The sequence below is a fragment of the Apteryx mantelli genome, chromosome 3, assembly GCF_036417845.1.
Source record: "Apteryx mantelli isolate bAptMan1 chromosome 3, bAptMan1.hap1, whole genome shotgun sequence".
NCBI classification, from domain to species: domain Eukaryota; kingdom Metazoa; phylum Chordata; class Aves; order Apterygiformes; family Apterygidae; genus Apteryx; species Apteryx mantelli.
The window spans coordinates 90,224,315-90,248,119 of record NC_089980.1 but is presented as its reverse complement, the minus strand read 5'-3'; the positions used below and the strand labels follow the sequence as shown (position 1 = coordinate 90,248,119).

Below are 23,805 nucleotides of genomic sequence, written 5' to 3'. Positions count from 1 at the left end.
CTGATTTTAACCTTTTGAGCTTTCTCTTTCAAGCTCTCCAATAAAAAAGGAATCTGGATTTGTTTACTTCTAGTGTTAAAAGCAAGCAGTCAAGAGAGCAGGCAACTTTTATAGGACCTGTAGAGGAGTAAAATAGATCATAGAGATTTCAAACTATATTTTGTTTAGCATGGGGTTCATTTTTTTGAGCTGTTGGTAGAGTTTTTTTGTTTGGATTTTTTTTGGGGGGCTTAGTTGCTTTTACTGATGATGATAAGTCTGTGAGACCAGACAGTTGCATTAATGCAGCAAAACAATGCAAACATAAATGTGTTGTACTGAAAGGACTTAAATTTTTATAGTTATGCTTTTTTCCACCTGTAGAATGTATTGCTGTTGGGAAGAAAAGTCTCCAGCCAGAACTAAGGGGAATAAAATCAATAAATAGAGAAATGTTTTATTGTTATTACTGATAGGTACAATATAAATAAACTTCTTAGAAGTTGAGAAAACATAGCTACTACAAAGCCAATATCCCTGGTCTTGTGGTACCCTGTTCTGAAAAGGGCATTTAGAAGATACTCATTGTCACTCACCGTTCATAAAACAGAATTTGGTTGATAGAGTAGAATCTGTACTTCTAAATTGGAGTGAGTCTCTGTGGAGGTACTTGAAATTTGAATGCGTTGCATATGGAACTGGTACCCTATGTAACAACATGCTCTTAGTTTTAAAAGATTAATGCAAGCGAGTGCGCATCTCAGTCATATTGAAAGGATATTACTAGATGATGCAGTTAGACTGGACATTTGTGTTTGGAAGGATTTCTGTTGTGGAATATTTGCTGTATTATAATTACATTAAAACTAGTCACTCATCTGTATTTATTAATGAGATGTGTCTATTACGTTTGATATGTAACAAACTCACACAAACAAAGAAATTCAGAGTTAAAGGCTGATACATTTGGGTCTCTTTTCCTCCTATTAGTGTTGATGAGAGCTGTGTTAACAGACTGGAAGGGGAATTGTCCTTAAGGAACCCCTTCGTGCTGCAATTTGTCTGACCCTCTTTCAGGAGGCCTCAGAAAAAAATTGAATCTCTTTGGATTAGTGTGGTAGAATTAGGGCATAAAAATGACAGACTCAGTATTGAAGTCTTAAGTAATATTTAAGTAGTCTTGTAATGTGTAGTCTGAACCAAAGCCAGTATTACTGTTCTTATTTTCATTAATGTGCTGTATGCATGATATTCCAGTTTCACAACCACTTCCTCAATAAATATAAGTCTATAGAAAGATATTATTTTAAAAGTCATGTTTTTCAGGCATTTCTGAATACCTCTTGCACTATATGATACTACTAAACTTAAAGGTTTCTTTTTCTTTGTTGTTAAAATCCTTTGTCCTCTGCAATAAAAATCACTTTAATGTGTCTTCCATTTGCTATAGAAGGATTTTGCCTTAAATGCTATTATTCTATCAGAGTAAGTTCAGAGGCATTTCATTGAATCATGGGATGCATCCTTTATGGCAGAATATAGCTTACACTTTGGTAACAGAAGCGTATCCCAACCAATCATTTCCATCAGCTTTTAAAATGCAACTATTTAGATAATTGTATTGCTCGGTTAAATTACAAATTAAATGCTCTCTAAAATAATATTTTAAAGGTCCTGCTAGATTCAACTTACTTTTTGAATCATCAACGCTATCTTCTTCTACTGTTATGTATTTCTAAAAATAATTAATTTGAAGTCACCCACTCATTTCCTGTTATGTCCAGACTCTGTTAGACGCTACTAGTTTCACTGAACTCTAGTACCTTTAAACTGTGATGTATTTAGATGATCCATCATTCCCCCTCCCTCCCCCGCAAAAAGTTGGTAAAGATTTAAAGGATAAAATGACTTTGTGCTCATTCTTCTTTCAAGACAAAAGTGTTCTTTTATTTAAATATCTGAATGAGCTAATCAAGAGTTGTAGTTCAGAGAAAATTGTATCTAATTAAGATATAACTGACTATAACTTTAAGCTGGTAGGATTAATGGGATGTACCAATACTAAGTACTTGATTTAAAAAAAAATGAAAAATTAGTGCATAATCTGCAATGGAAGAATAGCCAGGGAGGATTAACCATAATAAATATATAGAGAAATACAAGAGAACTTGAATCATAAGTCAGGAGTTGTTAATGCTGCATAATTTCTGCTGTTTAATTTTACTTTTACAGTAAATGAAAAAAAGTATTTTGGTTTTACAATATAGATAACATTGTAAAAATAACTCTTCCTTTAAAAAAAATTCTAATTTAAAAGTTAAGCCTATTTATGAGCAATTACATTCTAGCCCCACTAATTCCTGTCTTATTTTTCTGTGCATAAAGTCCTGCTAGTGACTTTGTTTTCAGGTAAATAGATATTCTAATTGATATTTTGTTTCTTTTTTATATTGGCATTTAAATTGAATCAAATTAAAAAATAATTAGTAAGCGTAGGTTCTGACCTCCAAATGATTTCACAGCATTGGTCTATTGCTTGTTGATAAACTATGTCTTCTTGTATAATTTGTGCAGGACCTTGCAGAGTGAAACTCCAGTTCTGAATGGGGTGGTGCAGGCATCTGTATTATAAAAGCAAAACCAATATTGGCCCAAAAGTTTGAGAACAGTTTGCAAAAAGTTCCTATTTCCAAGATAAAGGATTTTTATCTTGGGATTGCTTAGGTCATCCTTGCTCCCAGTTGGCTAAATATCATCCATGTTCACTCAGTCCCCTGCTTGCAGTAGTTTGCAGATGGCTTTCTTCTCTCTAAAGAACAAGAGGAGGTACTTGAAGCACCGAGGGGCTTTAGCCTAACACAGGTGACTGGTAGCTGTGGTGGTGAGAGGACGGTTCTTCGTGGCTCCAGCCCGCGGGTGGCTGGACCCACCAGCAGAGGTGGAGGCTGGGGCACTGCTAGCACGTCCCCGCAGCCAGCTGTGGGCTCGGCTCCTGCGCCTTCGCAGCCTGGGAGAGCATTGGAAGTTTGCTCTACTGCAGCTTCAAGACGCTGTGGCCACTGTAACTGTTAGCCACCTCTTCTCCGCAGATTGGCTTCCCTTTTCTGAACTTGAATCTTCAGTCATGCTGTTGCCCCAGCCCACAAGGAGCAGGCTGTCCCCTCTGGGTTTTTAGCAGGACCCATCCTTCTCCATCCCTGCCCCTTGGGCAAGGCACGTTGCTGGCTCCCAGCATGATCCAGCCACCTTCCTCTCACCTCGCTCTGTCCTTTCCCATTCCTACATTCCCACCCCAACTTCCTGTTCACAAGATCCTTTCTGACCTTGGTATGCTTTAGCCTGTCTCCATCAGTATGACCCAGCTACCCTGTCCCCCCAGCCTGCAAAGTTGATGGCAGCTACCCTGTTATGCCAGGGAAGAAGGAGGCAGGTCAGTGTAATGAGAGTATTTTTTGTCAAGAGATGAGGATAAGCTGAACTGTCTTCTCCAGGTTCAGGGCTCCCTCTGTACAGCTAATTTGCTGAACCAGTTGTATGAAATGCCTTTTTCTCAACATTGGTCTGTGGTGGGTTGTAAGCTACTGTAATCAACAGTGTTAGCCATCGGTTTACCACTAAGATGTTAGACACTCAACTTTCTCATGTAAAGCTAAGATGCCAAAAGGTGGAGGAACCTTTTTGCCTGTGTTTCCCTTATGCTGTATTTCTATGCTTGTTTTCCCTTAAAAGGTTAAGGACAGCTTCCTGAGAGAGTGATGTTAAGGGTTTGCAGTAAGAAAACTTGACCTTTTTTCAGGCTGCTGTCGTGCAGGGAAAGGGAAAGGTATGTGCACAGAGAGATATCCTGCTACACCTGAATTAGCACAGCACAACCTGGGCCTGATTTCTTTTCAATTATATCCAGTCTCTTGGGGTGCCAGGAGGTGGTAAGGGAGATGGATAGGAAAACTTACATAACGAAAACATTTCGTGGCATAGGGCATTGTCATTCCCATGCATAGAGGGGTGTAGAGGAGCACAGGAATGAAGTTAATAGACATAGTGTCGCGTGAAAGGGAGGGACGGAAGGCCCTTCCTTATCTTTATAATTTACGTTTGCCTGCCAGAGCCCCCCTGTTTGAGGACTTTCCCTGAGACAGTTTCGCAAAGTAAAAAGAATAAGATTTTATTAAAGCGACAGATACAACAGGTTCGGAATTGCCATTGATAAATGCACTTGCTGCTACAAATTTTCTTTCTATGAGCTCAAACTAACAATTAAGCGCTTTCAATAATAATATATTTTCCCGGGTAACGTCCGACGTTTGTCGGAGGCGCAAGTCTTACCAAAGAGGCGTCCCTGTTTGGGGGAGGGGAGAAGGAGGCTTGCTCGTCAGCAATCTCCGGTGAACAGGTCGGCGGTTCAATTTTCTTCCCTTCCAAAAACTTTAGTGAGCTGTCCTCTCTTTTCTAGTTGCTGAAGGTGGGATGTGGAAGTGCGGCAGACATACTTCATTGGCCAGATTGCCATTTGCGCAGCTGTTGGGGGTATGCCCCCCTTATTTACGTATCATTATGCAGCAAAGGGTGTGATTTTTAATATGGTAAGCAGGGATAATGAGGCTGGGGGTACTATAGGTCAACAGTTAGTCTGTGAGCAGCAATTATTTTTTGGGATGCAACCCTTTGTGGTCAGGGGCGGACCGTGATACCTCCATATCGCTCCCTCCTCCGCCGTGCGGCTGGAACAAACTGTCTGGCCTTCACCAGCTAGTTCGTTACTCATGTTGCAAAAGGGTGGTGTGCTTTGGCTGCCACGTACTGTTTTTCCCGTGTGCCCCCTTATCTTTCTCCCTGAATTCTCTCTTGTTCCCACATCACATAGTAGGGCAGAAGTGGAAAATTGAGGTACTGCGGTTGGTTTTGAAGATGTGGCTAGCAGCTGTAGAAGGGTGTAGAAGGGTTCTGGATGAACTTGTGGTTTAGTTTTAGGTGAAATAGGTCTACTTAATAAGTTGCTGGACTGAATTGAATAACAGGGTGTCTTGGAGAACCTGTTAATGTGGACCCCAGGCCCTTGTTTCGTGCAGGAAGAAAAGGTACCTCCTCCTAATGAAAATAGAAAGAGGATAATCTGCCCTATTTAGTGACTGCATAAAAGTCACGTTCGTTTGTTCCTAACCTTTATAGAAAGACCCTTTTGGTTTCTGCAGTACTGCCCCACAACAGCCAAGAGTATCTGTAACAGAAAATGGGGGCTTCTGCTGCATGAAGTGACTGTGACCATATGAGCGTGGAATAGCTCAGTGGCAGATAAATGAAGAGAACGGCCAACATCCAGGGACGTCCCTGGGCTCCCCGAAGAAAGGGAATGAAGCAAGTAAAGTCAGCCACAAGCGAGGGAAAGCTAATGAGGAGGCAAACATGGAGATGTTTGACCATTGTGAGACAGTCAAAAAAGAAGACACTTCTGAATGGGTGGACTTCTCAGGTTATTATAAACCTGCTAGGATTAATGGTATGGTCTCAGGGTGTCCCTGAGGTAATGCAAGTGACAAGCTGTCAAGCTGCTGCCAAAAGAGGCAGTCCTGCTGCTCATGGCAGTCCCTCCTCTGCTGCCACGGCTGCACATTCCTGCAGCTGCTTTTGAGGCGTACTGGGGGTTTTCTGACTCTGCAGGGATCCAATGCAGAGAGCTGACTAGCAGAAAACCTAACATTACCAAGAAACGGTAAATGGTTTTCTATACAGCTTCCAGGGTCAGTGAGCTGAGACAGGGGAAGAGGAACTGTCTTTTGAGTTGGCTGGACTGTACTCTAAAGTCTCTGCCTTGTGCCTAGCATGACTAGTGAGAAGATGCATAAACTAAGCAATGGGAGAAGAAACCCATCAGCAGAGGCTGGCTCAATTTTCATGCCAGGTTTTAAAACACACAGGAAGGAAAACTGGGTAAATGATAATTGCGCAAGTGGTAACCTAAATTACCTGTGCAAAGCAACAAAGGAAAAGCAAAAACTAGTAGCAGAACACTAGTCATGTAAGTGCTACACTCACAAAAAATTATACTTAATATAGCTAGAAAATGGGGTGAGGTCAGGGAGAAGCAAATAAGATGTTTATTATCCAGGTTCTTTTTATTAGTATACAAAACTAGAACAGCTGGTGCTGAACATGTAACCAGATATTATAGAGGCAGCGGAAATATGGTCAAATAGCATTCATAGCCTGACTATAAATACTGAGAATGAGACAGAAAATCAGTAAGGTGTCGTGAATGAAGTGGTATTGTGTAAAGAAATAAACAGTAGCATGGATGCAATAGAATCTGTTTGGTCAAAATCACTTTGTGAGGTAATTCTAAAGGACCTGTTGTAGACCTCTAGATTAGGATTTATATACAGATAGTGTAATAATAATACTATGAGAGAGAAACACCAGTAGTGTTTCTCAGTACAGTAGTATTGTAGGCTACTTAGGCTAGATTTATGTTTAAACACAAATGGTTATTATAATGATGTGATATTTCTGCATATGACAGTCAATAGTTTTCTTCCTGAAACAGTAATTCAGAATAGAAATAATGCTGTTTTGGACTTGGAAAGAATTGAGGACCTTACGTAAGAACTGATCATAAAAAATAAAAGACAAAATGCGGACTGGGTTAATTTGGTTTAAATTAAATGAGATGATAAAAAGTCAGTAACTTCATTTTTTTTAAAGGCATGATTTTGTTAAATTAAGAGAACTGGTTAGCGAAATTGGGTGAGCTGAAGTACTTTAGGCTTAAATAGAGAAAAGACTTTGACTATCTGAAGTTTGAATCCCAAGTAATTCAAAAGGAGAAGAATTGCGGGGAAAATTACCCAGATCTTTTGAGCAGAGAACCTTCTCCTAGGAAGGATATTGGCAGTAAAAAGGTGATATGAAAGGAAGAAGGAGTAGATTATCAAAGAAAGTGGTCTTGGAGGTCAGAAAGTATCGTGATGGAACAAGAGCTGAAAATGTTAAGTGGAGTTAGAATTTACTAAGTTCCTCAGAGTTAAAGAAGTTAGTAAAAGTTTCTTTAAACATAAAATAAATGGAGAAAAAAGAAATCAGGCTGCTGTATAGGAAGGGTGGTTTTGAATTAAAGTGAGCCTATTGTTCAGAAACTAAATACCTGTGCACACTCCTCAGTAAGAAGAGTATGGCAACAGCAACAGGATGATTAATGGGAATGAGGTTATGTAAATGACTGCATTTGAGGTGGCAATTCAAGACACAGAAAAAAATTCTAAGCAAATAAGGATGTGAATTTGTGGTGCACCAGCTACATTGCAGCAACTGCCTACATATCACTTCTTTCCTTACAGTAAATATCAAGTAACTTGAAGTAGCTTATTCTATCCAGCAAATATTGTGTTCCTGAAAAATGCAGAGTGTTTCATAGCTTTATTTTTAAATAATTTTTCAATTAAAAACTTACTGTATAGTACATTGGGCTTTACAGAAAAAAATCTGGTGCTGCAGTTCCTTCTCACTGGTGGATTTTTCTTTTTTACCTATAATATTAAGGAACACATTTTAATCTCAGTAGTTACAGTTTCCAGTATGCTTTGGTGCTCATTGAACTGCTCTGTGGACAGATTTAGCTCACTGGAACAACAGAAATGTGTTGCTGTTTCTTCTTCCTCCTGTCCTCCCCCCCTCTCTTTTTTTAAATGGAGTTTGTTTCCTGTCAGATTAGTGGGTAAAACTGGCTGGTGGAGAAGGCAGAAAAGTGCCAGATTTGGTGCGAGATAAGCTTCAGGGAGCAGGAAAAAGCCCTGGAGGTCAGCAGGAGCGAGGAAAGGGAGGGAGCAATGGCGAGCTGTTAGATGGCCTTATGGGTGCCTAGCCTTAGCTTTCTGTGTTAATCTAAGGTATGTGTTGCCTTTTGAGAGACTATTGTTTAATGTGGATTTTTTCGTTTCATTTTGGAGTTTTTTTGTTTGCTTTAGCATTCCATCTGCAAAAATATATTATCTTCACAAACCTTTTCAGATAAACTTAGTGGACTGTCGCAGCCATGCTTGTATCATGCAATTTACATTATTTTGCAACACTTCCCTTAACATTTACAGTGCACAATAATTAAATTATTCTATTTTTGACCTAATGCAGGTAAGAACACTAGTATAGATCCACTGTTAATTGTTTTACCTCTGTGTCCTCTTATTCTGTGTGGCACAACAGTCTTCAAAATCACTCCCGAGATTGCTAACTCCAGACAGAACTGTACAAGATAGTTTTGGAGAGAATTTCTCCCAGTGTTCAGTGCAGTTGAGCTTCAGGATATGCTTTCCTTCATGTCTGGATTTAATTGTAAATAATTTGTAGGTGAAAAAACATTTTCTTACTTAGCAGGCATATAAGTGGCATCTGGTCATTGTACAAATCAATCAATCGATCAATAAAAAGGGGCAGGAATGAGAGATACAGAAAATAAACTATCTACGCAGAATTGGCCCCAAATAACATTTTTTCCTTATGAATTTCATGTCCACAACAGCAGTTGTGTAAGGCCCTGACTAGAAATGACAAAGAAGTAAATTCTGCAGAGGAGCTTATTGGGAACCTGTTCTGCCTTCGCTGCCCACATGTTAATAGAAGTTATGTGCCCATATCCAGAGGAGAACAGACCCCTGTAATGAGCCTTAATTCCAAAGTTTCTTTTGTAGAAGGAAGTGAGAGTTGTAAGCACTTCCTGACACTGCCAAGAAAATGGTAATTATCTTTGCAACAATCCTGCTAATACAGTTTGTGCTTACTATGGGTCTTTTTTGTTTGTCTCATACTAGGGAATACTTTTCAAGAACTTAACGGACATTGGTTTTTCACTTTTATTTTTTGTTGTTGTTGATACTCCTACAAAATTGCTAGCTTTTTGAGCAAAGCTGTTGCTTGTGACAGGTATGTGAGACTATTATAGGCCAAACTGCAAAGAAATAATGGTATAACTTTAAAAAAAAAAAAGGGGGTACTGTCACATTATAAAAGAAAAAAAAAGCAGCAGTCTGAAATCACTATATTGACCGCAGGTAAAAATAACAACAAAATCTGTGACAGCTGAGAGAAAGGGAGAAAAGCATGTTGCTTTTAAGTTTTGCCTTTGTTCATTGACCGTGTGCCCGTATACCCTATTCAGCTCTCTAGAAATGGTTCACTGACTTGAAACTCCGGCTGCCTTTAATTGTGTGGGTTTTATTTATTTAAGTAATGGGAGAAAAATATTGAGCTAGTCAGGACTTCTTAACTTTTGATTTAAATAGTTAACTTCACAGGTATTTTTTGTTCAACTCTTTTAAAACCTGTGTCCCTCTTAATTTTTCTTATATTTTTTGCTGGTTTACAAATGCCATCTTTTCAATGTGGTTTTGAATTGCTATTGCACCTTCAAAGAGTCTCGCTGAGAGCTGGCTGACAGCATAGTATATATTTACACAATGTCAGCAGCAAATCCATCTATAACATTGAAACAAACTGTTGAGCTGTATTAAAGGATGGTACTGTGCAAGTCATTTGGATTTTTTTTCCTTCTTTTAGCATTTCTCTTTTTTTGGAAAAACAAACATGCAAAAATTTACACTTGCATAATACATGATTTATGAAAACATGATAGTTGTTCCATAATTTTGTTTTTTAATTTAAAAAAATCCTCTTGTAAATATTGTGCATTGTTTAGAAATTAAAGTTCTGCCTCTAAAAGCAGTGAAATGAGAAAAATAAAAGCATTTTAGAGTACTAATAATGCCCTATTTTAGGTTAGGAGTTTCTGCCTTTTACTGTACATTTTTCTTTTTAAGTAAAGTAGAATACTAATGATTCATGTATATCAGATGTCAACCTCTTGGAGTTTGTTTTATAAATAGTGAAACTTGGAAAGGGAAAACGCATAAGCCTTGCTGTAGATTTAAATATCTCTTCATTAAATTGTAATTAAAAACAGACAAAAATATCCATGGCTTCTTTGGTCTTATTGGGAAGTATGGCTTTCTGCTTGAGGTTCGCTTTGTGATTAGCACAGACCTGTGTTGCAACGACTGTCTTATTTTGGAACATTCAACCATATGCATTTGACTGGGACAAAACACATTTTGTGCAGTTCTGTCATCTTACAAAGATTTCCCCTTGGGGCTGCTGCAGAATTAGGAGGTGTGGATAGACCTATGGATGGGTTCACGCCACAGGCGAAACCTGGCGTTTCAAGTGATGGGTGGTGGGGTCTTCTTCTGCACATACGCTGAACTTCGATGTTTCTTCATTGTCATGTAGATCCCCTTACTGCTGTTTAGACATTTTGCCATGGAGTGCTCCTTGGAGCAATGCTGCCTTCCTGGGTGGTTTTGTTTTATTGGTGTATATAGAATTACTGTCTCCCAGTTCTGTTGGGGGCAGGAGAAGGGCTGTGGCATGTTTCCTTCTTCATACCTTATACTTTCACTTCCCAAAGTTGCCATGCTTATGATTCAGGCAGCAGTTATGCATTTCTTCTTTCCTGTTCTCCCTCTGCCTTTTCAGTGCCCAACCTCTCACTTAGAAAGTCAAGTATTTGCCTCACACTTAACACTGTTATGACATTTGGTGGAAGAGCCACGTGAACTAGAGCAGCATGACTGGATAAGCAGAAGTAGCCCTCGTTCTAGCCAGTGGAACTGTGTTCTTGCTTATTTTTGACTACTGGAAAAATTATATACAATTGAGTCCCTTTTCTCAGACTCTCATTCATAGTTTCTTGTTGCATTATGAGTGGTTGCTACTGGGTGGAGTGTGAGAACTCAGCTGGTTCAGTACTTGGGTTTTTTGAAGCAAAGGTGTGTGTGCTCTCACATGGTTTCATTGAAATGAAGTGTTTTGTAATCATTAGTTTAGTCTATCAGTGCTGCGTGAAATAGACTTTGTAGTAGTGTCCCTCTTTAGGAAAACAGACAAAGGTTAGGACAGACAACTCTGTCGCAGAACTAGGAACTGAAATCCTATTTTCTAGCCTTGGGTGGGATTCAGATCCAAATTAAGACATCTGAACTATGGAAAAATGGAAGTTGGAAGGGACCTCTGGAGGTCCTCTGGTCTAACCTTCTGTTGAAAACAGGGCCTTAGATTTGGTTATTTAGGGCCCTGTCAAGCTGAATCTTAGCTATTTGCAGGAAGGGAAATTCCACCACTTCTCTAGGCTTCTCAGTTTAAGTGTTCTCATGGTGAAGAGTTTTTCCCTGTATCTGGATGGAATTTCCCCTGAAGCAACTTGTGCCTGTTGCCTCTTGTCCTGTCCTCTGTGCATCCTGTTGAAGAGTACCTTTGTCTTCTCTATAACTATGTAGGTGTCAATTCTTGTGCTCTGTTAAAAGTCAATGAAGATATGATGTCAGTACAGCCTGCAGAGGAAAACATCGAAACAGCTGTCTGGGGTGGGATTTAGATGCCTGAACAAAGTGTCTAGTGCCATTTCAGATGCCCTAGAGTATAACAGTCATCTGCATGGGGCTGGCAGCTATGACACAGGAATTACAGGTGACCAATGCTCTTCTGGAGGAGCGGGTAGAACTAGCCACAAGTACTCCACAGTAGCTAAACTGACAAAAAATGCCTGTGCTTAGGCAACTGATTCCCACTCTAGATGTCTATTTTAAAATCCACTGAAGGTGTTGACTCCAGTGATTGCAATAGAAGCTTAAATGCTGTGGACATGTGAGCATGTGGGCACTTAAATTTTAGATGTCTTAATCTAGTATTGCATCCCACCTGTCATGACTTCTGGCATTCTCGTGTGCGTTCTTTGGAAGACTTGCAATGTGCTGATACAAATAAAGACTGTTTTGTCATACTTTCTCTTAGAGTGATAAGCAAATTGTTGGTGCCTCTATGATATGCCTGTACTGTTTTGAGAGGAGTCACAGCCTTCTTTCAAGCCCAAACTCAAGTTGAATCTGCATTATTTGAATATAAACCTTAATCCCAGGAACAGGTTTTAGCCAAGCTTAAGGCCACGCTGGACGAGCTTAAGTGCCCTGTGGGTGGACAGGGTGTTGTGTGCTGGGCCTGAACCTCTGCTATCGGTCCCTTCCGTTCTTGAGAGGCTGTCGCACCACTGGGCAGGCAGCAGAGCTTCAGATCTTTTTTTACAAGGGCCCTGATATCTCATGCCCAAAGGGTGGATGAGGTTTGTAGACAGCCTGAGCTCAGACTGCCTCAATAATAGTGTCATGGTGCTGCAGATCTCCTTATACCCGTAATGTGGATGCAGGCATTGCGGTCTATGTCAGGGATTGCGGCAGGCTTGGGTAGTAGATGTGACTTACACAGTCAAGTGTCACTTGGCTTTTTTTGACATTTGGTTGAGTGGAAACTTGTCTGCAGTGAAGATTCCCTTCTTGACTCTGTGGTTCAGCTAAACAAATGCTGGAGAACTGAGTGAGAATCAATCAAGATACATTTTTCTCTTTGCTATGTAGAGTTCATGAGCAAAGGAAGAAAACATGTTTCATAACTGTTGTGCAAAAAAAAACAAAAAAAAAAAACCAAGCAAATGTTTGGAAATTGCCAGGGATTTTGTGTTACTCTCTGCACGTCCAACTGCTCTCATTCATGTAATGTGTAACTTTTAAATAAATCTTCAGTGCAACAAGTGTCTTATCATTTTATTATTTTTTTTTTAATTGTCTCACTTAGCTTGATGAACATTTCATTTAAGAGTTTGGTTCATCAGTTCTGTCCTGGGGTGTAGAACTAGTGTTCTGCATAATTTATAGGAATTCGGATTAGAATAACATTTTCATTACATTAAAATCAACACTAAGCCCCTATTGACTACAGCCTGTCCAAGACTTTGCTGGTACAGTGTAATACAAAAAGATTTGTCTGTATTTGTTTGTATCACTTGCTCTGGTGACAAAGATTTCCTTTTCTGCGAATTAAAGTACAAATCCATACGTAAATCATGCTAACAAGGTGAGATTTTTCAGTAGTGGACAGAAATTTAGCAGCTCAGTAGGGATATTTAAATTGCCATTTTTCAGTTGACTTTACTAGAAGCGCCTTGCTCCTGTCTTTTGTGTTCATTGTTATCTTTGATTCAGACCAGCAGAACTACATCCCAAATACAAGGAAAACAAATGACAATAATTTTGTTCATAAACTAATTTGCTCAGAAATGAGCTGTTGCTCTTTTTCCATTTCATTAAAAAAGCCTTTTCAGTTAATAATGTCTTAACAGACTCTTAAACAGAAGGTTTTTTAAGAACACAGCATTTACTGTAGCTTCTTAGATGCATAGCATTCAACACAGAAAAGGAAAATATTATTTCATTTTTGTTCTTACTGAAAATAAGATCTTGTTATTTGTTTAGTGTTGAATAATGTTTTCAGCGTGTCCAGGACTATAATTTGTAGCATTATCTGCTAGCTTATATAGAGGGAACTGTTATTCAGCCTGTATGTATTCCAGTATGGTAGACAGGGTCATTTGTCCTGTTGATTATGAATGTAAATATTGTTTTTAAGGCAATGGTAACCAAGAGTATTTTTCCTATTTACAGAGCAAGCTTTACATGGAAGGATTTAGAAGCCTAAAAGAAGGAGAACCAGTGGAATTTACTTTTAAGAAATCTTCCAAAGGCCTTGAATCAATACGGGTAACAGGCCCTGGTGGGAGCCCCTGTTTAGGAAGTGAAAGACGACCCAAAGGGAAGACAGTACAAAAAAGAAAACCAAAGGGAGATAGGTAATTTCCTTACTTTGCTATTTCCTCTCCCCCTCCCTTTTTGTTTCTTTGCAAGTTTTTCTCAAAGTTGTTTTCAGCATTTATTCATTTGTGAAAGGAAACCCTTCTATATAAATTTGGCTTTTATATGTAGCCTAGTAATTTGATTAGACTTACTAAGCTGTACCTATACAACTACATAAATCACACACTTGATTGGTTTTACTTCAGAAGGTAAATGTTGGATTAGAAGGAGCCTGCAAAGGAATGTAATATTCTTTTGAAAATACTGCTATTAGACTGAAAAGAGAGGTCAGTCTGAATACAGGTGAAGTAATGTCAAGTTTAGTTGAGAACTGTGCATGCTAAAGAGTGTATTGTGTGCAGCAGGGTTTTTAACTGTGCATCAGTAGTTTTATACAGAAGAAAGTGTAGGTAGTGCAGTTAAGGTTGAAAGTCTAATATTAATAAGGTATGTAATTTGATTAATTATATTTTTACTTAGTGAACAGAATATCAGGTGTTTTCAAAAGCCTTAACGCCTGATGGTCTGCAGAATGGCTTACTGTTGTAGTAATATGTTATGTTTTACAGTTTAGACTTCAGAGCTGCACATCCTTACACAAGTGCAGCATCAGGCCTTGTGTAATTGTTTCACTTTACTTTCTGCCTCTAATGGCTTGAAGAAGTTGTATAATACTCTTAACTGTGAAGCCACCTGCACCTAGTTCCACAAGGGAAGTCTTCCTGCCTAAAAGCTCTTGTATTTATGTGAATATCACTTTTACCTGAATCTCCCTTTTCCCTCATGGTATTGCCGAGCCCAGTAGCTGTAACAACTGAGATGAAGGGGAATATATAGTTTGTGAAGGTCTGTCCATTCTTAGTACAGCCCAGAATCCTAGTAAGAGCGTCCCAAGAGCTGAGTTTTCCCTTGTAGTATTTGATTTATGGCATGACTTAGAGGTGGCTCTCTTCCATTACAAATTCTAAAACACAGGATAGCTTGGGAAAGAGAGGATCACCTGAAAAGGAAGCCCAGGCTCTGGAAACTGGGGATTAGAAGCCTTTTCCCTTTTTCTTTGCAGGGTAGAGAGAAACTTCACTCGTCCCTACCTCCGTTAAAAGGCTTCCTTTGGGGTTCCACCCCTGCCTGCCTTTTTTTTTTTATTAAGGACTTGAGACAACATGTTAGTTGTCCCTCTTTTCACCTTCTTTGTAAAAGCTAGAGGCCATGAACAAAATTTATTGCTGCTGAGTGGCTGCTGTAACACATCAGAGTCCACAACCACAACAAGGGGAGACTTTGTAAGCAGGACAAAGCTTTCTTTTTGATTGGTCAGCATATCTGACCTTTCAGAGCTGCGATGCATGCAACAGCTGTTAAAAATCCTTTTTTTTTTTTTTCTTTTAAGATAGTCTTCCAGTATAGTTGTTCTTTATCCATTGGTTTTCCACGGACTGTAACTACTAATCTGTTTAGGATATTAGCAATATCATTGTTACTAATGTTTCATATCAGGGTGACAAAATCCGTAGTCATGCTATCGTAATGCTGTTATCCTGTTTGTTGCACATGCACATGAGGGAAGACGGTCCTTGCCTCAAAAAACCTTGATATTTAAATGGGCAGGATGTAAATAGACCAGGAAAAAATTACTTATTTAAGGAGACACTGATTTGAACAAATGTATGCATCTATAGTGCAGAGGGGAGTCAGTGGAAAGGAAGTGGTACTTTCAGAAGGTAATTCATATCAACCTAGGTAATCTAGAATAGATGGGATGAATCTTGCCTCTTGGCTGTTTCTCTTTGTGGGCTACAAAGGGAGCCTAGCTCCAGTGCTGTAGATAATTACCTTACAGGTCTCTGAAGTTAAGTGAGATGAATCCCACTCTCAGTTACATTTTGTCATAGCTAAAGCACAGAAAAATTTGAACAGATGCACCTTGAAAAATGGTGCAGGGGTGTGATCCATGAGACAGTGCACTCTTTCATGTTTCATCTGCCCTTTAAAGAAGGAAAAATTCAAAATTAAATTGAGTTTGAATATGTAAATATGGGCAAAACCATCTACCCGCTTCTGCTGTCTTCAAAATTCTGGTTATGCTTAAGGAGACAAGACACCAAACCTCTGAAGTAGCATTGACATTTTCACTCAGTGAGGAGTAGCGTCTTTGCTTGCTTGGAAGGAAAAGTAGTTTTGAATACCTGACCAGTAAAAAAATGTTTCTCCAACACATGTAGTGGAAAATGTATTTACGATTTCTATTCTGCCATGAAAAATGTATTCATTTATGAAAGCTAATTCCATGTTCTTGTCTTCATCTCTTTACTACAATATCAATACAATATCAATACAATAGAGTGAGGGTCCTGTCTCACTTTTAAATGAATCGCATGACTCTATTAAGCTGTGGTGTAGGCAGGATATAAGGCAGAAGGGAAGAATGATGGAAAGAATTATAGATAGCAAAGGCAGGGGTGGAAAAAAGGCAAAAGCAGCAATATGTGCAGGGAGAGGAAAAAAAAAGAGAATTCATGACACTGAGGTTATCGAATATTGTTGCTCTAGTTTGTAGGTGTTGTGGTATTTCCACAGTAGACCCAGAGTCTCTCCAAAATTTGCAGAATGTTGTTGCTATGGGACCTTGATCTGATAATGTCCCCCCCCCAACATTACTGATGGTCACATTAATTTTACAACAAATAACTTTAATAATGTAGTAACAATATATTTTTATTATATATATATATATTTTTTTTTTTCCATACAATATCAAGAGTAATCTGGGCTAAAGGGGAGGTTTCTGAATGAGAGTTGGTTGTGATTTCAGACCAACAACTGGTGGGGTTCTGAACTCATGGATTATGCCAAAAACACAGAGTGGTAGCCCTGGGGCTCTAGGGCTTGTCTGCCTAAGCAAGGCGGAGATTGAATTTGCATTATGTTACTTTGCAACAGGCTGCAGCTCCCTGTGCAGGAACTCTTAACACATGCTGAACACAGAGTGTTTCGCTCAACTTCAGAATAAGCTGTCTGACACAAAAGTATGCTATGCTGCTCCTTAAGAAAGACTGCTGGGAGTTGATACCAAAAAGGTTAAAGCACTGTGAATTCACACTGAAATCTACTGTTCAGTAACTTATAGACAAGTCCATGAAATCTTGAGATCTGCAATATAACAAATGAAATGAGAACCTAGCCCACCCTCTCAGGATAAGGTTCAGAAGAGGAAAAAAGGAGGAAGGAAAAAAAAACAGGTTGCATTTGTATTTGTTTTGCTATAGTTTAATTTTAAGAGGCTGGGAAACTTTCAAGGGAAAAATGGATGAAAATTTAAAATCACTTTTTTTAGACAAACATTTCCAGTGTTTGTCTGTGACAAAAAAAAGGGGGGGGGGAAAGACCATTTTACTAGTTGTCATTTTTTTAAGATTATTTTTACAAATTTATGTATCTGGAAAGTTACTCTTTAGTGTAGTGTGTATTCAAATTTGACCTGCAGACCTTTGACACAACATTAACGAAGATGAGTGATGCTCCCAAGACAAGAATCTAGGGTTAGCTTTGGGACCTCGAGGCATTATTCAGAATCTATAAGTATTCCTAATAGAAACCCAAAGTTGAATACTTTTTCAGCAGAGTATCTGTACTGTTGAATCTGCTTTGCTTGGAATTAACCTCAGGTGGAACATTTTGGAAAAAAACTTTTTGATTCTGAAGTAGGGTTAACTTTACACCAAATGAAAGCGATAACATAAAGCCAGAGGAGAGGTCAAGGAAGAAAGAATTAAGGGTATAGCTCCATCTCTCAATTCTAGGTTAGCAAGTTTCAGTCCCATGCTACGCTCCATTAACAGCACACTTGTGGCAGGGAATCTTTCTGACATGGGCAAACCATAAACTGTATCAGTGAGTGGTTTGAGTTTAAGCGTGTAATAAATAACTGTGTGTGTTGTAAGGTCTTGGTTTTGACATGACTCATTTCACCCATTTGATTTACAGCACAGCCCTGTAAGTAAACGGTGAGGAAGGGATCCCGGAGCCACTGCGAATGAGAGAGCTTAGTGAAGCGTTGCCACTGGAGAAATTGTAATTCTGAGTTATGTTCTGGGAATATTGCTGCTGAAAGAAAGGTGTATTCCTAGCTCAGCTGGCTGAATAGTAATGAGCACTGCAGCATAGATGTAGCATTTAAGAACTTTTTTTCCAGTGTAGACATCTATTAGAGAATATGAGGAAAAAATGTGGCTTTGTTTTAAGATGTAATAAATGGTGTTTGCCAGTAACTCTTAGATGTAACCAAAAGCATAATTTTCAAATAAAAACATATTTTGTAAACCACCAATTGAAATACAGCCATTGAGGTTGGGGGGGGGGGGCTATAATCAAATAATAAAATACTTCCCTGATGAACTGTCATTTAAAATTAGTTTGTCTCCGAGTCAGCTAGAAAATAGATTTAGTATCTGAAGGCGTTCTGCAGATGATCCAAAGTCAGATAGTAATGAGAAGATCTTAAAGCTTTTCTCACATACCATTTCTTTACAGGCTTACGGACTGCTCAGACAGCTGTTAAACTGATGTGAGATAGGCAAAGCTAATGGCAACGCGGTGTGCTGTTGAGGGGATTTGGGCTGAAGTTAACAGGATGTTGGAGAGCTAGTTTAGGGAAGAGGAGTTACAGGATGCAAAGTCACTTCAAGCTTCAGATTGCATCAAATTGCACCTCTGCCAAATATAACTTGCTCAAGCGTATAACTTCATTTTCATAGAAAAGCCTCCAGTGATTCAGACTGAGCAGATTCTTGTGGAGGAGACTTGTGTAAAGAGTTGTATGGACAGTGAAGGAGAGCCCTGAACTAGTACGGAAATGGGAGAAGCTCATAAAACCGTACTTGCAAGGTGGTGGGGATGGGGCGGGTGAGGAGAGCCTGTCTAACCTGGAGCCAGGAGGCAAGGCAAGGCTGGCAACGCGCTGTGGCTGCACCGAAAGGGGCACTTCCACCCCACTCTCGTCCTCCGCCTTCACCCTTTTTATTTGTTGGGGTTAGTTGTATGAATTAGTTTGTTGCGGGGTCAGGCGAGGGGGTGCTCGTACCAGGGTGGCGGCGGGAGCGTTGCAGCAGGGGAGGGGGCTGCCGCGCAGGTGCGTGACGGCCCTTTGGGGAGGCAGCGAGCTGCGGCACTGGCCCCACTGTAACGCAGGGCAGCACCAGGACCGGGGGGGGGGGGGGGGGGCAAACGAAAGGAGAGGGAAGTGCAGGTGTTTCTCTTGGCTGTTTCCTTTTTTCATATTTCACTGTGATTCTGTCGCATGTCTAGTTCCTGTTTCCAATGTTGTTTGAGCCCCCTCTCAAGTTCGGGGGACCACAAGGACCACCACAAGTTTTGTTCTCTTGCATAAAAACTGCCAGGTGAAATGAGGTCCTTCTAGCCCAGTATCCTGTTTCCAACAGTAGCGTATATTTAAGGAGTGAACGTAGGAAATAGGGAAGTACACCTTTCCATCTCAGTGGTTTAGGCATTTCTTCAGTATCAACACCTAACTCTCAAAATATAAATAGATGTTGCTTTCAATATCTTTGGAGAGCTGGACACCACTTCGACCTGGATCCTTAAGCAGAATTTGAGATTATTTGTACAGAGTTTTATATATTTATAATTTATATTATGTAATTATAAATTATATTTATAATTTGCCTATATTTAGACAATAGGCTAGAAAGAGGGTTAAACAGCAGTCTGCGATGTGCTTTCTTACCTGATCTTATTATCAATATTTGCTGACTATGCCATAATAAACCACTAAAGTAATATGAACTGCTCGTTACAGACAGAACTCGCAGACTGCTACTAGATAAAAAAGCCTAGGAACTTTACGCTATAATTCAATACTTTCAGAAGGTTATAACTTTGCTGGACTTCAGTCATTAGGGACAAAGTTTTCAATACTTGCTCCTTTCTTTAGGTTGGCAATTTTTTTGGAAGACTTAGGAACAGTCCATGTTTTTCCAAGAGTGGGGTACAACCAGAAGGCTTTTTAAATAGGGTTAAAAGATAGGTAAATTTTTTAAATAGCTGCCACTTGGTGCTTTGGAGCAGAGGCTTGAAACCTGGCTTGGAAATGTGTCTCAGAGCCAGGAGGTTACCTTTCCTTGAATCTGTGCAAACCCATCCAAATCTAAGTTCCAGGCCACTGAAAAGTGTTACTGCATATATTCGTTAAACAGTCCTTGTTAAAATCTCCAAATCATCCATCTGTGTTTAAGCAAGCTCAACAACCACAGAGTTCCTGCATACCAAATATTCAGGCACGCTTCCAGGCCTCAGTATGTTCAAAGTGGCTGGAACAGAATGGGATCTCTAAGACAGGTATTTTCTTCATCAAAAGAAGATGAAAGGCAGGTGGCCTAAGGGAAGAAAGACAAAACAACTGCCACTGACTGGTGTGTATAGTGCCTGACATCTGTAGATCATACACTATTGGGCGTGATTTCATCTGCAGCCTTAGGGTGTACATAAACTTCAGTCTGTTCTGGAAATGTCAGTTATAGTAGCTAGGGGAGAATAAGTACCCAGATCAAGGACACAAGCAGGAAACCCTCACCTGTCAGAAAAAGGAAAACCTAGGTTAGCCTAGCTTCTACCCCCAGATCTAGCACACAGCGCCAGCAGTTGTCTTCCTCAAAGGATCATGACTCTCTCTTGCTGTCTACTTCTGTAGCTCCATCACTAATGAGCCAGGATGCAGAGCCAAAAGATCAATACTCAAATATTGGAGCTAGGTATAGGGATTGTTACAGTTGTACATAATAATATGCATAATATCAGAATAAAACTTTTCCTTTCATAAGACACTTAGAAATTGCTTAAAAAATTGCAAACCTAGAGACACTATTTAATTTGCAAAGGCAAGTGCTCATAGTTAGATACAGGAGAGAAAGCTTCATTTGGTAACTTATCGGCTGCACTGCTTCCAAAACCAAGACCAGTTACAGCTATTTGGGGGTATCTAGGCACACTGCTGTAGTGTGCTGGGTGAGTATTTCCTCACTCATTTGAGGGGCTGGTTTTTGTTTCACACATTTTTAATAATGAAATTCACTATAAGGCAACTTGAAATAAAGTTTTTTTTTCAGGTCATGTATCGCTAGTTAAGCTCTATGACCATATAGTGGTTCCATACAGTGGTTCAGCCTGCTCTCTTGGGTGAAAGCAAGAATCGGGCTGTGCAGTAAGGCTCATAAATGAACCAAATGCACTTAAATATGTGTTTACCTTTGAGTTTAAGTGTCTTCTGATAAGTGTCTTCTGATAGGGCTGTTCATGTGCTTTAAGTGAAGCATATTTCTCTGCTGAAGCAAGACCTGGGAACCTGGTAGCAAGTTTGCCCAATTTTCACTAAGTCATGTCCAAGCCTAATATACTTCATTGGGAGCTTGTTTTAAGAACAGAGTAGAGCCAGAATAAAGATGTCTTAAATGTCTGTTTGTATGTGTGTACAATTAAGAAGAAACAGTCCCCAAATTTTTCGTAGTATTTATAATAAGAAATCCAAATTTGATGCTAAAGTAAGTAGATACAATTCCAAAAATGTACAAGGAACGGATGAAGTGAGTAGGAAGGTGTCATTTTTATACAGCCTCATATAGAGTAAAACTGTCCCTGCACAGCAGATGGGTCTCTTAAGTACATACACTGTTTGCAGAATATTTTTCTTTAATTGGATGTCTGTTCAGGCCTCATGTGTTTTCTGAGTATTTCACCCCCTTTATCGAGGGATGACCTATCACTTATCTACAGTGTAATATGAACATATATTCAGACCTTTACTGTGGTGTACTGATATGCTTAATGATTGCACTGTAGTTTTACTTTGGGTCTGGACAAGCAAATTGCTGCAAAGAGTATTGTGGACAATTTAGAAACTGTTTTGTTTTAAGATGCCAGGCTGCAAACCGCAGCAGGGCAGGAGCCGCTTCTTGAACGATGAAGCAATGGGGCAGCAACATACAGGAGAGGGAAGGGGCAGACACCTAAAGGTGGGACCTTTTCAGCTATCCCAATTGAACCTGCTGCTGTTACGATTAGCTCCTAAAATCCTGTTGTGACTGGAGGAGCTTATGAAGATATCTTGTACCCTGCTCAGCATTTAAGAGTGTGACTCTTCTGAGAGCATTTTCTTGTTTTTACTTTAGTGGGACAAGCACATGCTTTACTGGTGCTGGTTTTTTTGTTTTGGGGGACGGTTTTGGAGATAGGGGGAGAGAAGCCAATTCAGGTGACTAGAAGGGATAAACACCTTTATGCACACAGACTATTTAAAAATTAAATTAAGAATATGCTGAATAAAGATATTTTTGTTGGTACATTTATATATATTTCAAAAAACTTCATGAAAAATCAAAGAACAAATATTTCTTTCAATAAGAAAGAAGACAGTTAAGATTAAAATCCATTGCTCTCTACTGGCACACGCATACTCTTGCATACTTCCTTTTCATCTCATGATAGCTCATTTTGCACAGTTACTACCGAGCATAGTGCTTAATACTGTTAATTCAAGAAGAAAGCACTGCAGACTTTATGAAACAGATATAAACTGCTTTTTCTAGTCCTGAAGTAATGATTCCTTGTCTCTTAAGGAATTTAGAAGCAAGAAAGAATTTGAGTTGTACATTTGAGAATTTTGCACAGTTTAATGGAGATTATACCTAACTTCAATAGGAAATGTATTAATAGTATTTCAGTAAATAATTTTAAAAACATCATTCTGTTTCTAAAAATCTTCCTAATATAACTTCTCTCACCCTTAATTCAAATTTCTCTCACACTTTTTAATTATTTTATTTTACAATTCTAACTGTAATTCTTATTGTATTTTATTTCATTATTATACTATTATTTGGGTCTTTCAAGTGAACAGGTGTAAAGCAAAAAAAAGTGCATGCATTTTCACAGCACAATTCATTACACACTTAAGCCCATGATTTGAAAGTAATAGGTAAGAGGGCATAATTTGAAGATTTCACTGATAGTGGAAGTTTCTTTTCAAGCCGATGTTGACCCTGACCTACAAACTAATCTCCTTTTTGCTCATATGACGCTCCATAGCTGTCAATGGACTGAGAATAGAACTGCTTGCGGGACAAATCCTTAACTTCTGTGTATGTTTCAAAAAGATGCACAGGCTCTGTGCAATATTTCACTACAAAAACGTTCAGTGTAAATATTTAAGCCCAAAATTCCTTTTATTATAGGAAAACAGTTGTATTTCCTTGCTTTTCTTGATGTGTTGCATTCCAGCATCACCTAGCAAAGGTATTCAAAACATGTAGTAAATGTATAACACTAGGAAAGATTATAATGGTGATTTCAGATGATGGAAAAAATTGCCATGTATGTTAACCTGTTTTAAAAATACCAAGAACCTGAAAATTGGAGAAAACTTAATTAAAGCATAGTTGCTAAAAGCAGATATTCTCAAAACATTGCCTTTCATTTACCTCAGATGATGAACTGAAGCTCTTCAGAATGAATAAAAGTTCTGGAGCCCTTTAATTTCAAATCAGTAAAGTCTGTGCAGTAATCTAATTTCAGATCACTACAACTGTTTCTTTTGTTAGCAGTGACTTCGTATTTCTATTCTTGACACTTTAAGATCAACCCTACTTAAATATGAATCATTAAAAATGTGAATTTATTTCAATATCTTGTCAAGAAGCTTAGCAGTTCATTATATAAGAGGAATGTGTCACAGCGGTAGTCATCACCATAGCAGTGGTGCAGTCACCCTACTGTTACTCCTCTCCCTTTTTTTAATGATTGTGCCTACACTCTTCAAACAAGTTGTAAGATGTGGTCTTTGTCCTGAAGAAGATCGCAGATTTAAGGTCATATTTACACCAGGAAACGTGGACTTTTTTGGCCCAAGATACCGGTTTAAGCCACCCCCACAGAGTGACTTAACATCCTTCATCCCGAGGTAGCAGAAATGAGTGGGACTTGGCAGTCGCTTCTCCAGATTACTGGGAGCTGTTAAGAGACAGTGGAGCTCAAAAAGAAACTCGCCTGTGCTGGCCGTGGTCCCGCAAGCAGGGTGGCAGGGACAGGAAAATGCTTC

At 39.2% G+C, this 23,805-nt stretch overlaps 1 protein-coding gene across 1 annotated transcript in view; it reads left to right on the top strand.

Moving 5' to 3' along the window:
• LIN28B (lin-28 homolog B) overlaps positions 1 to 23,805 on the top strand; it is a 98,055-nt gene that overhangs the window by 41,096 nt on the left and 33,154 nt on the right. Inside the window, exon 3 of the mRNA XM_067294802.1 lies at positions 13,512 to 13,696. Within this exon, the coding sequence (XP_067150903.1) occupies positions 13,512 to 13,696 (185 nt within the window). The remainder of the gene's footprint in view (positions 1 to 13,511; positions 13,697 to 23,805) is intronic.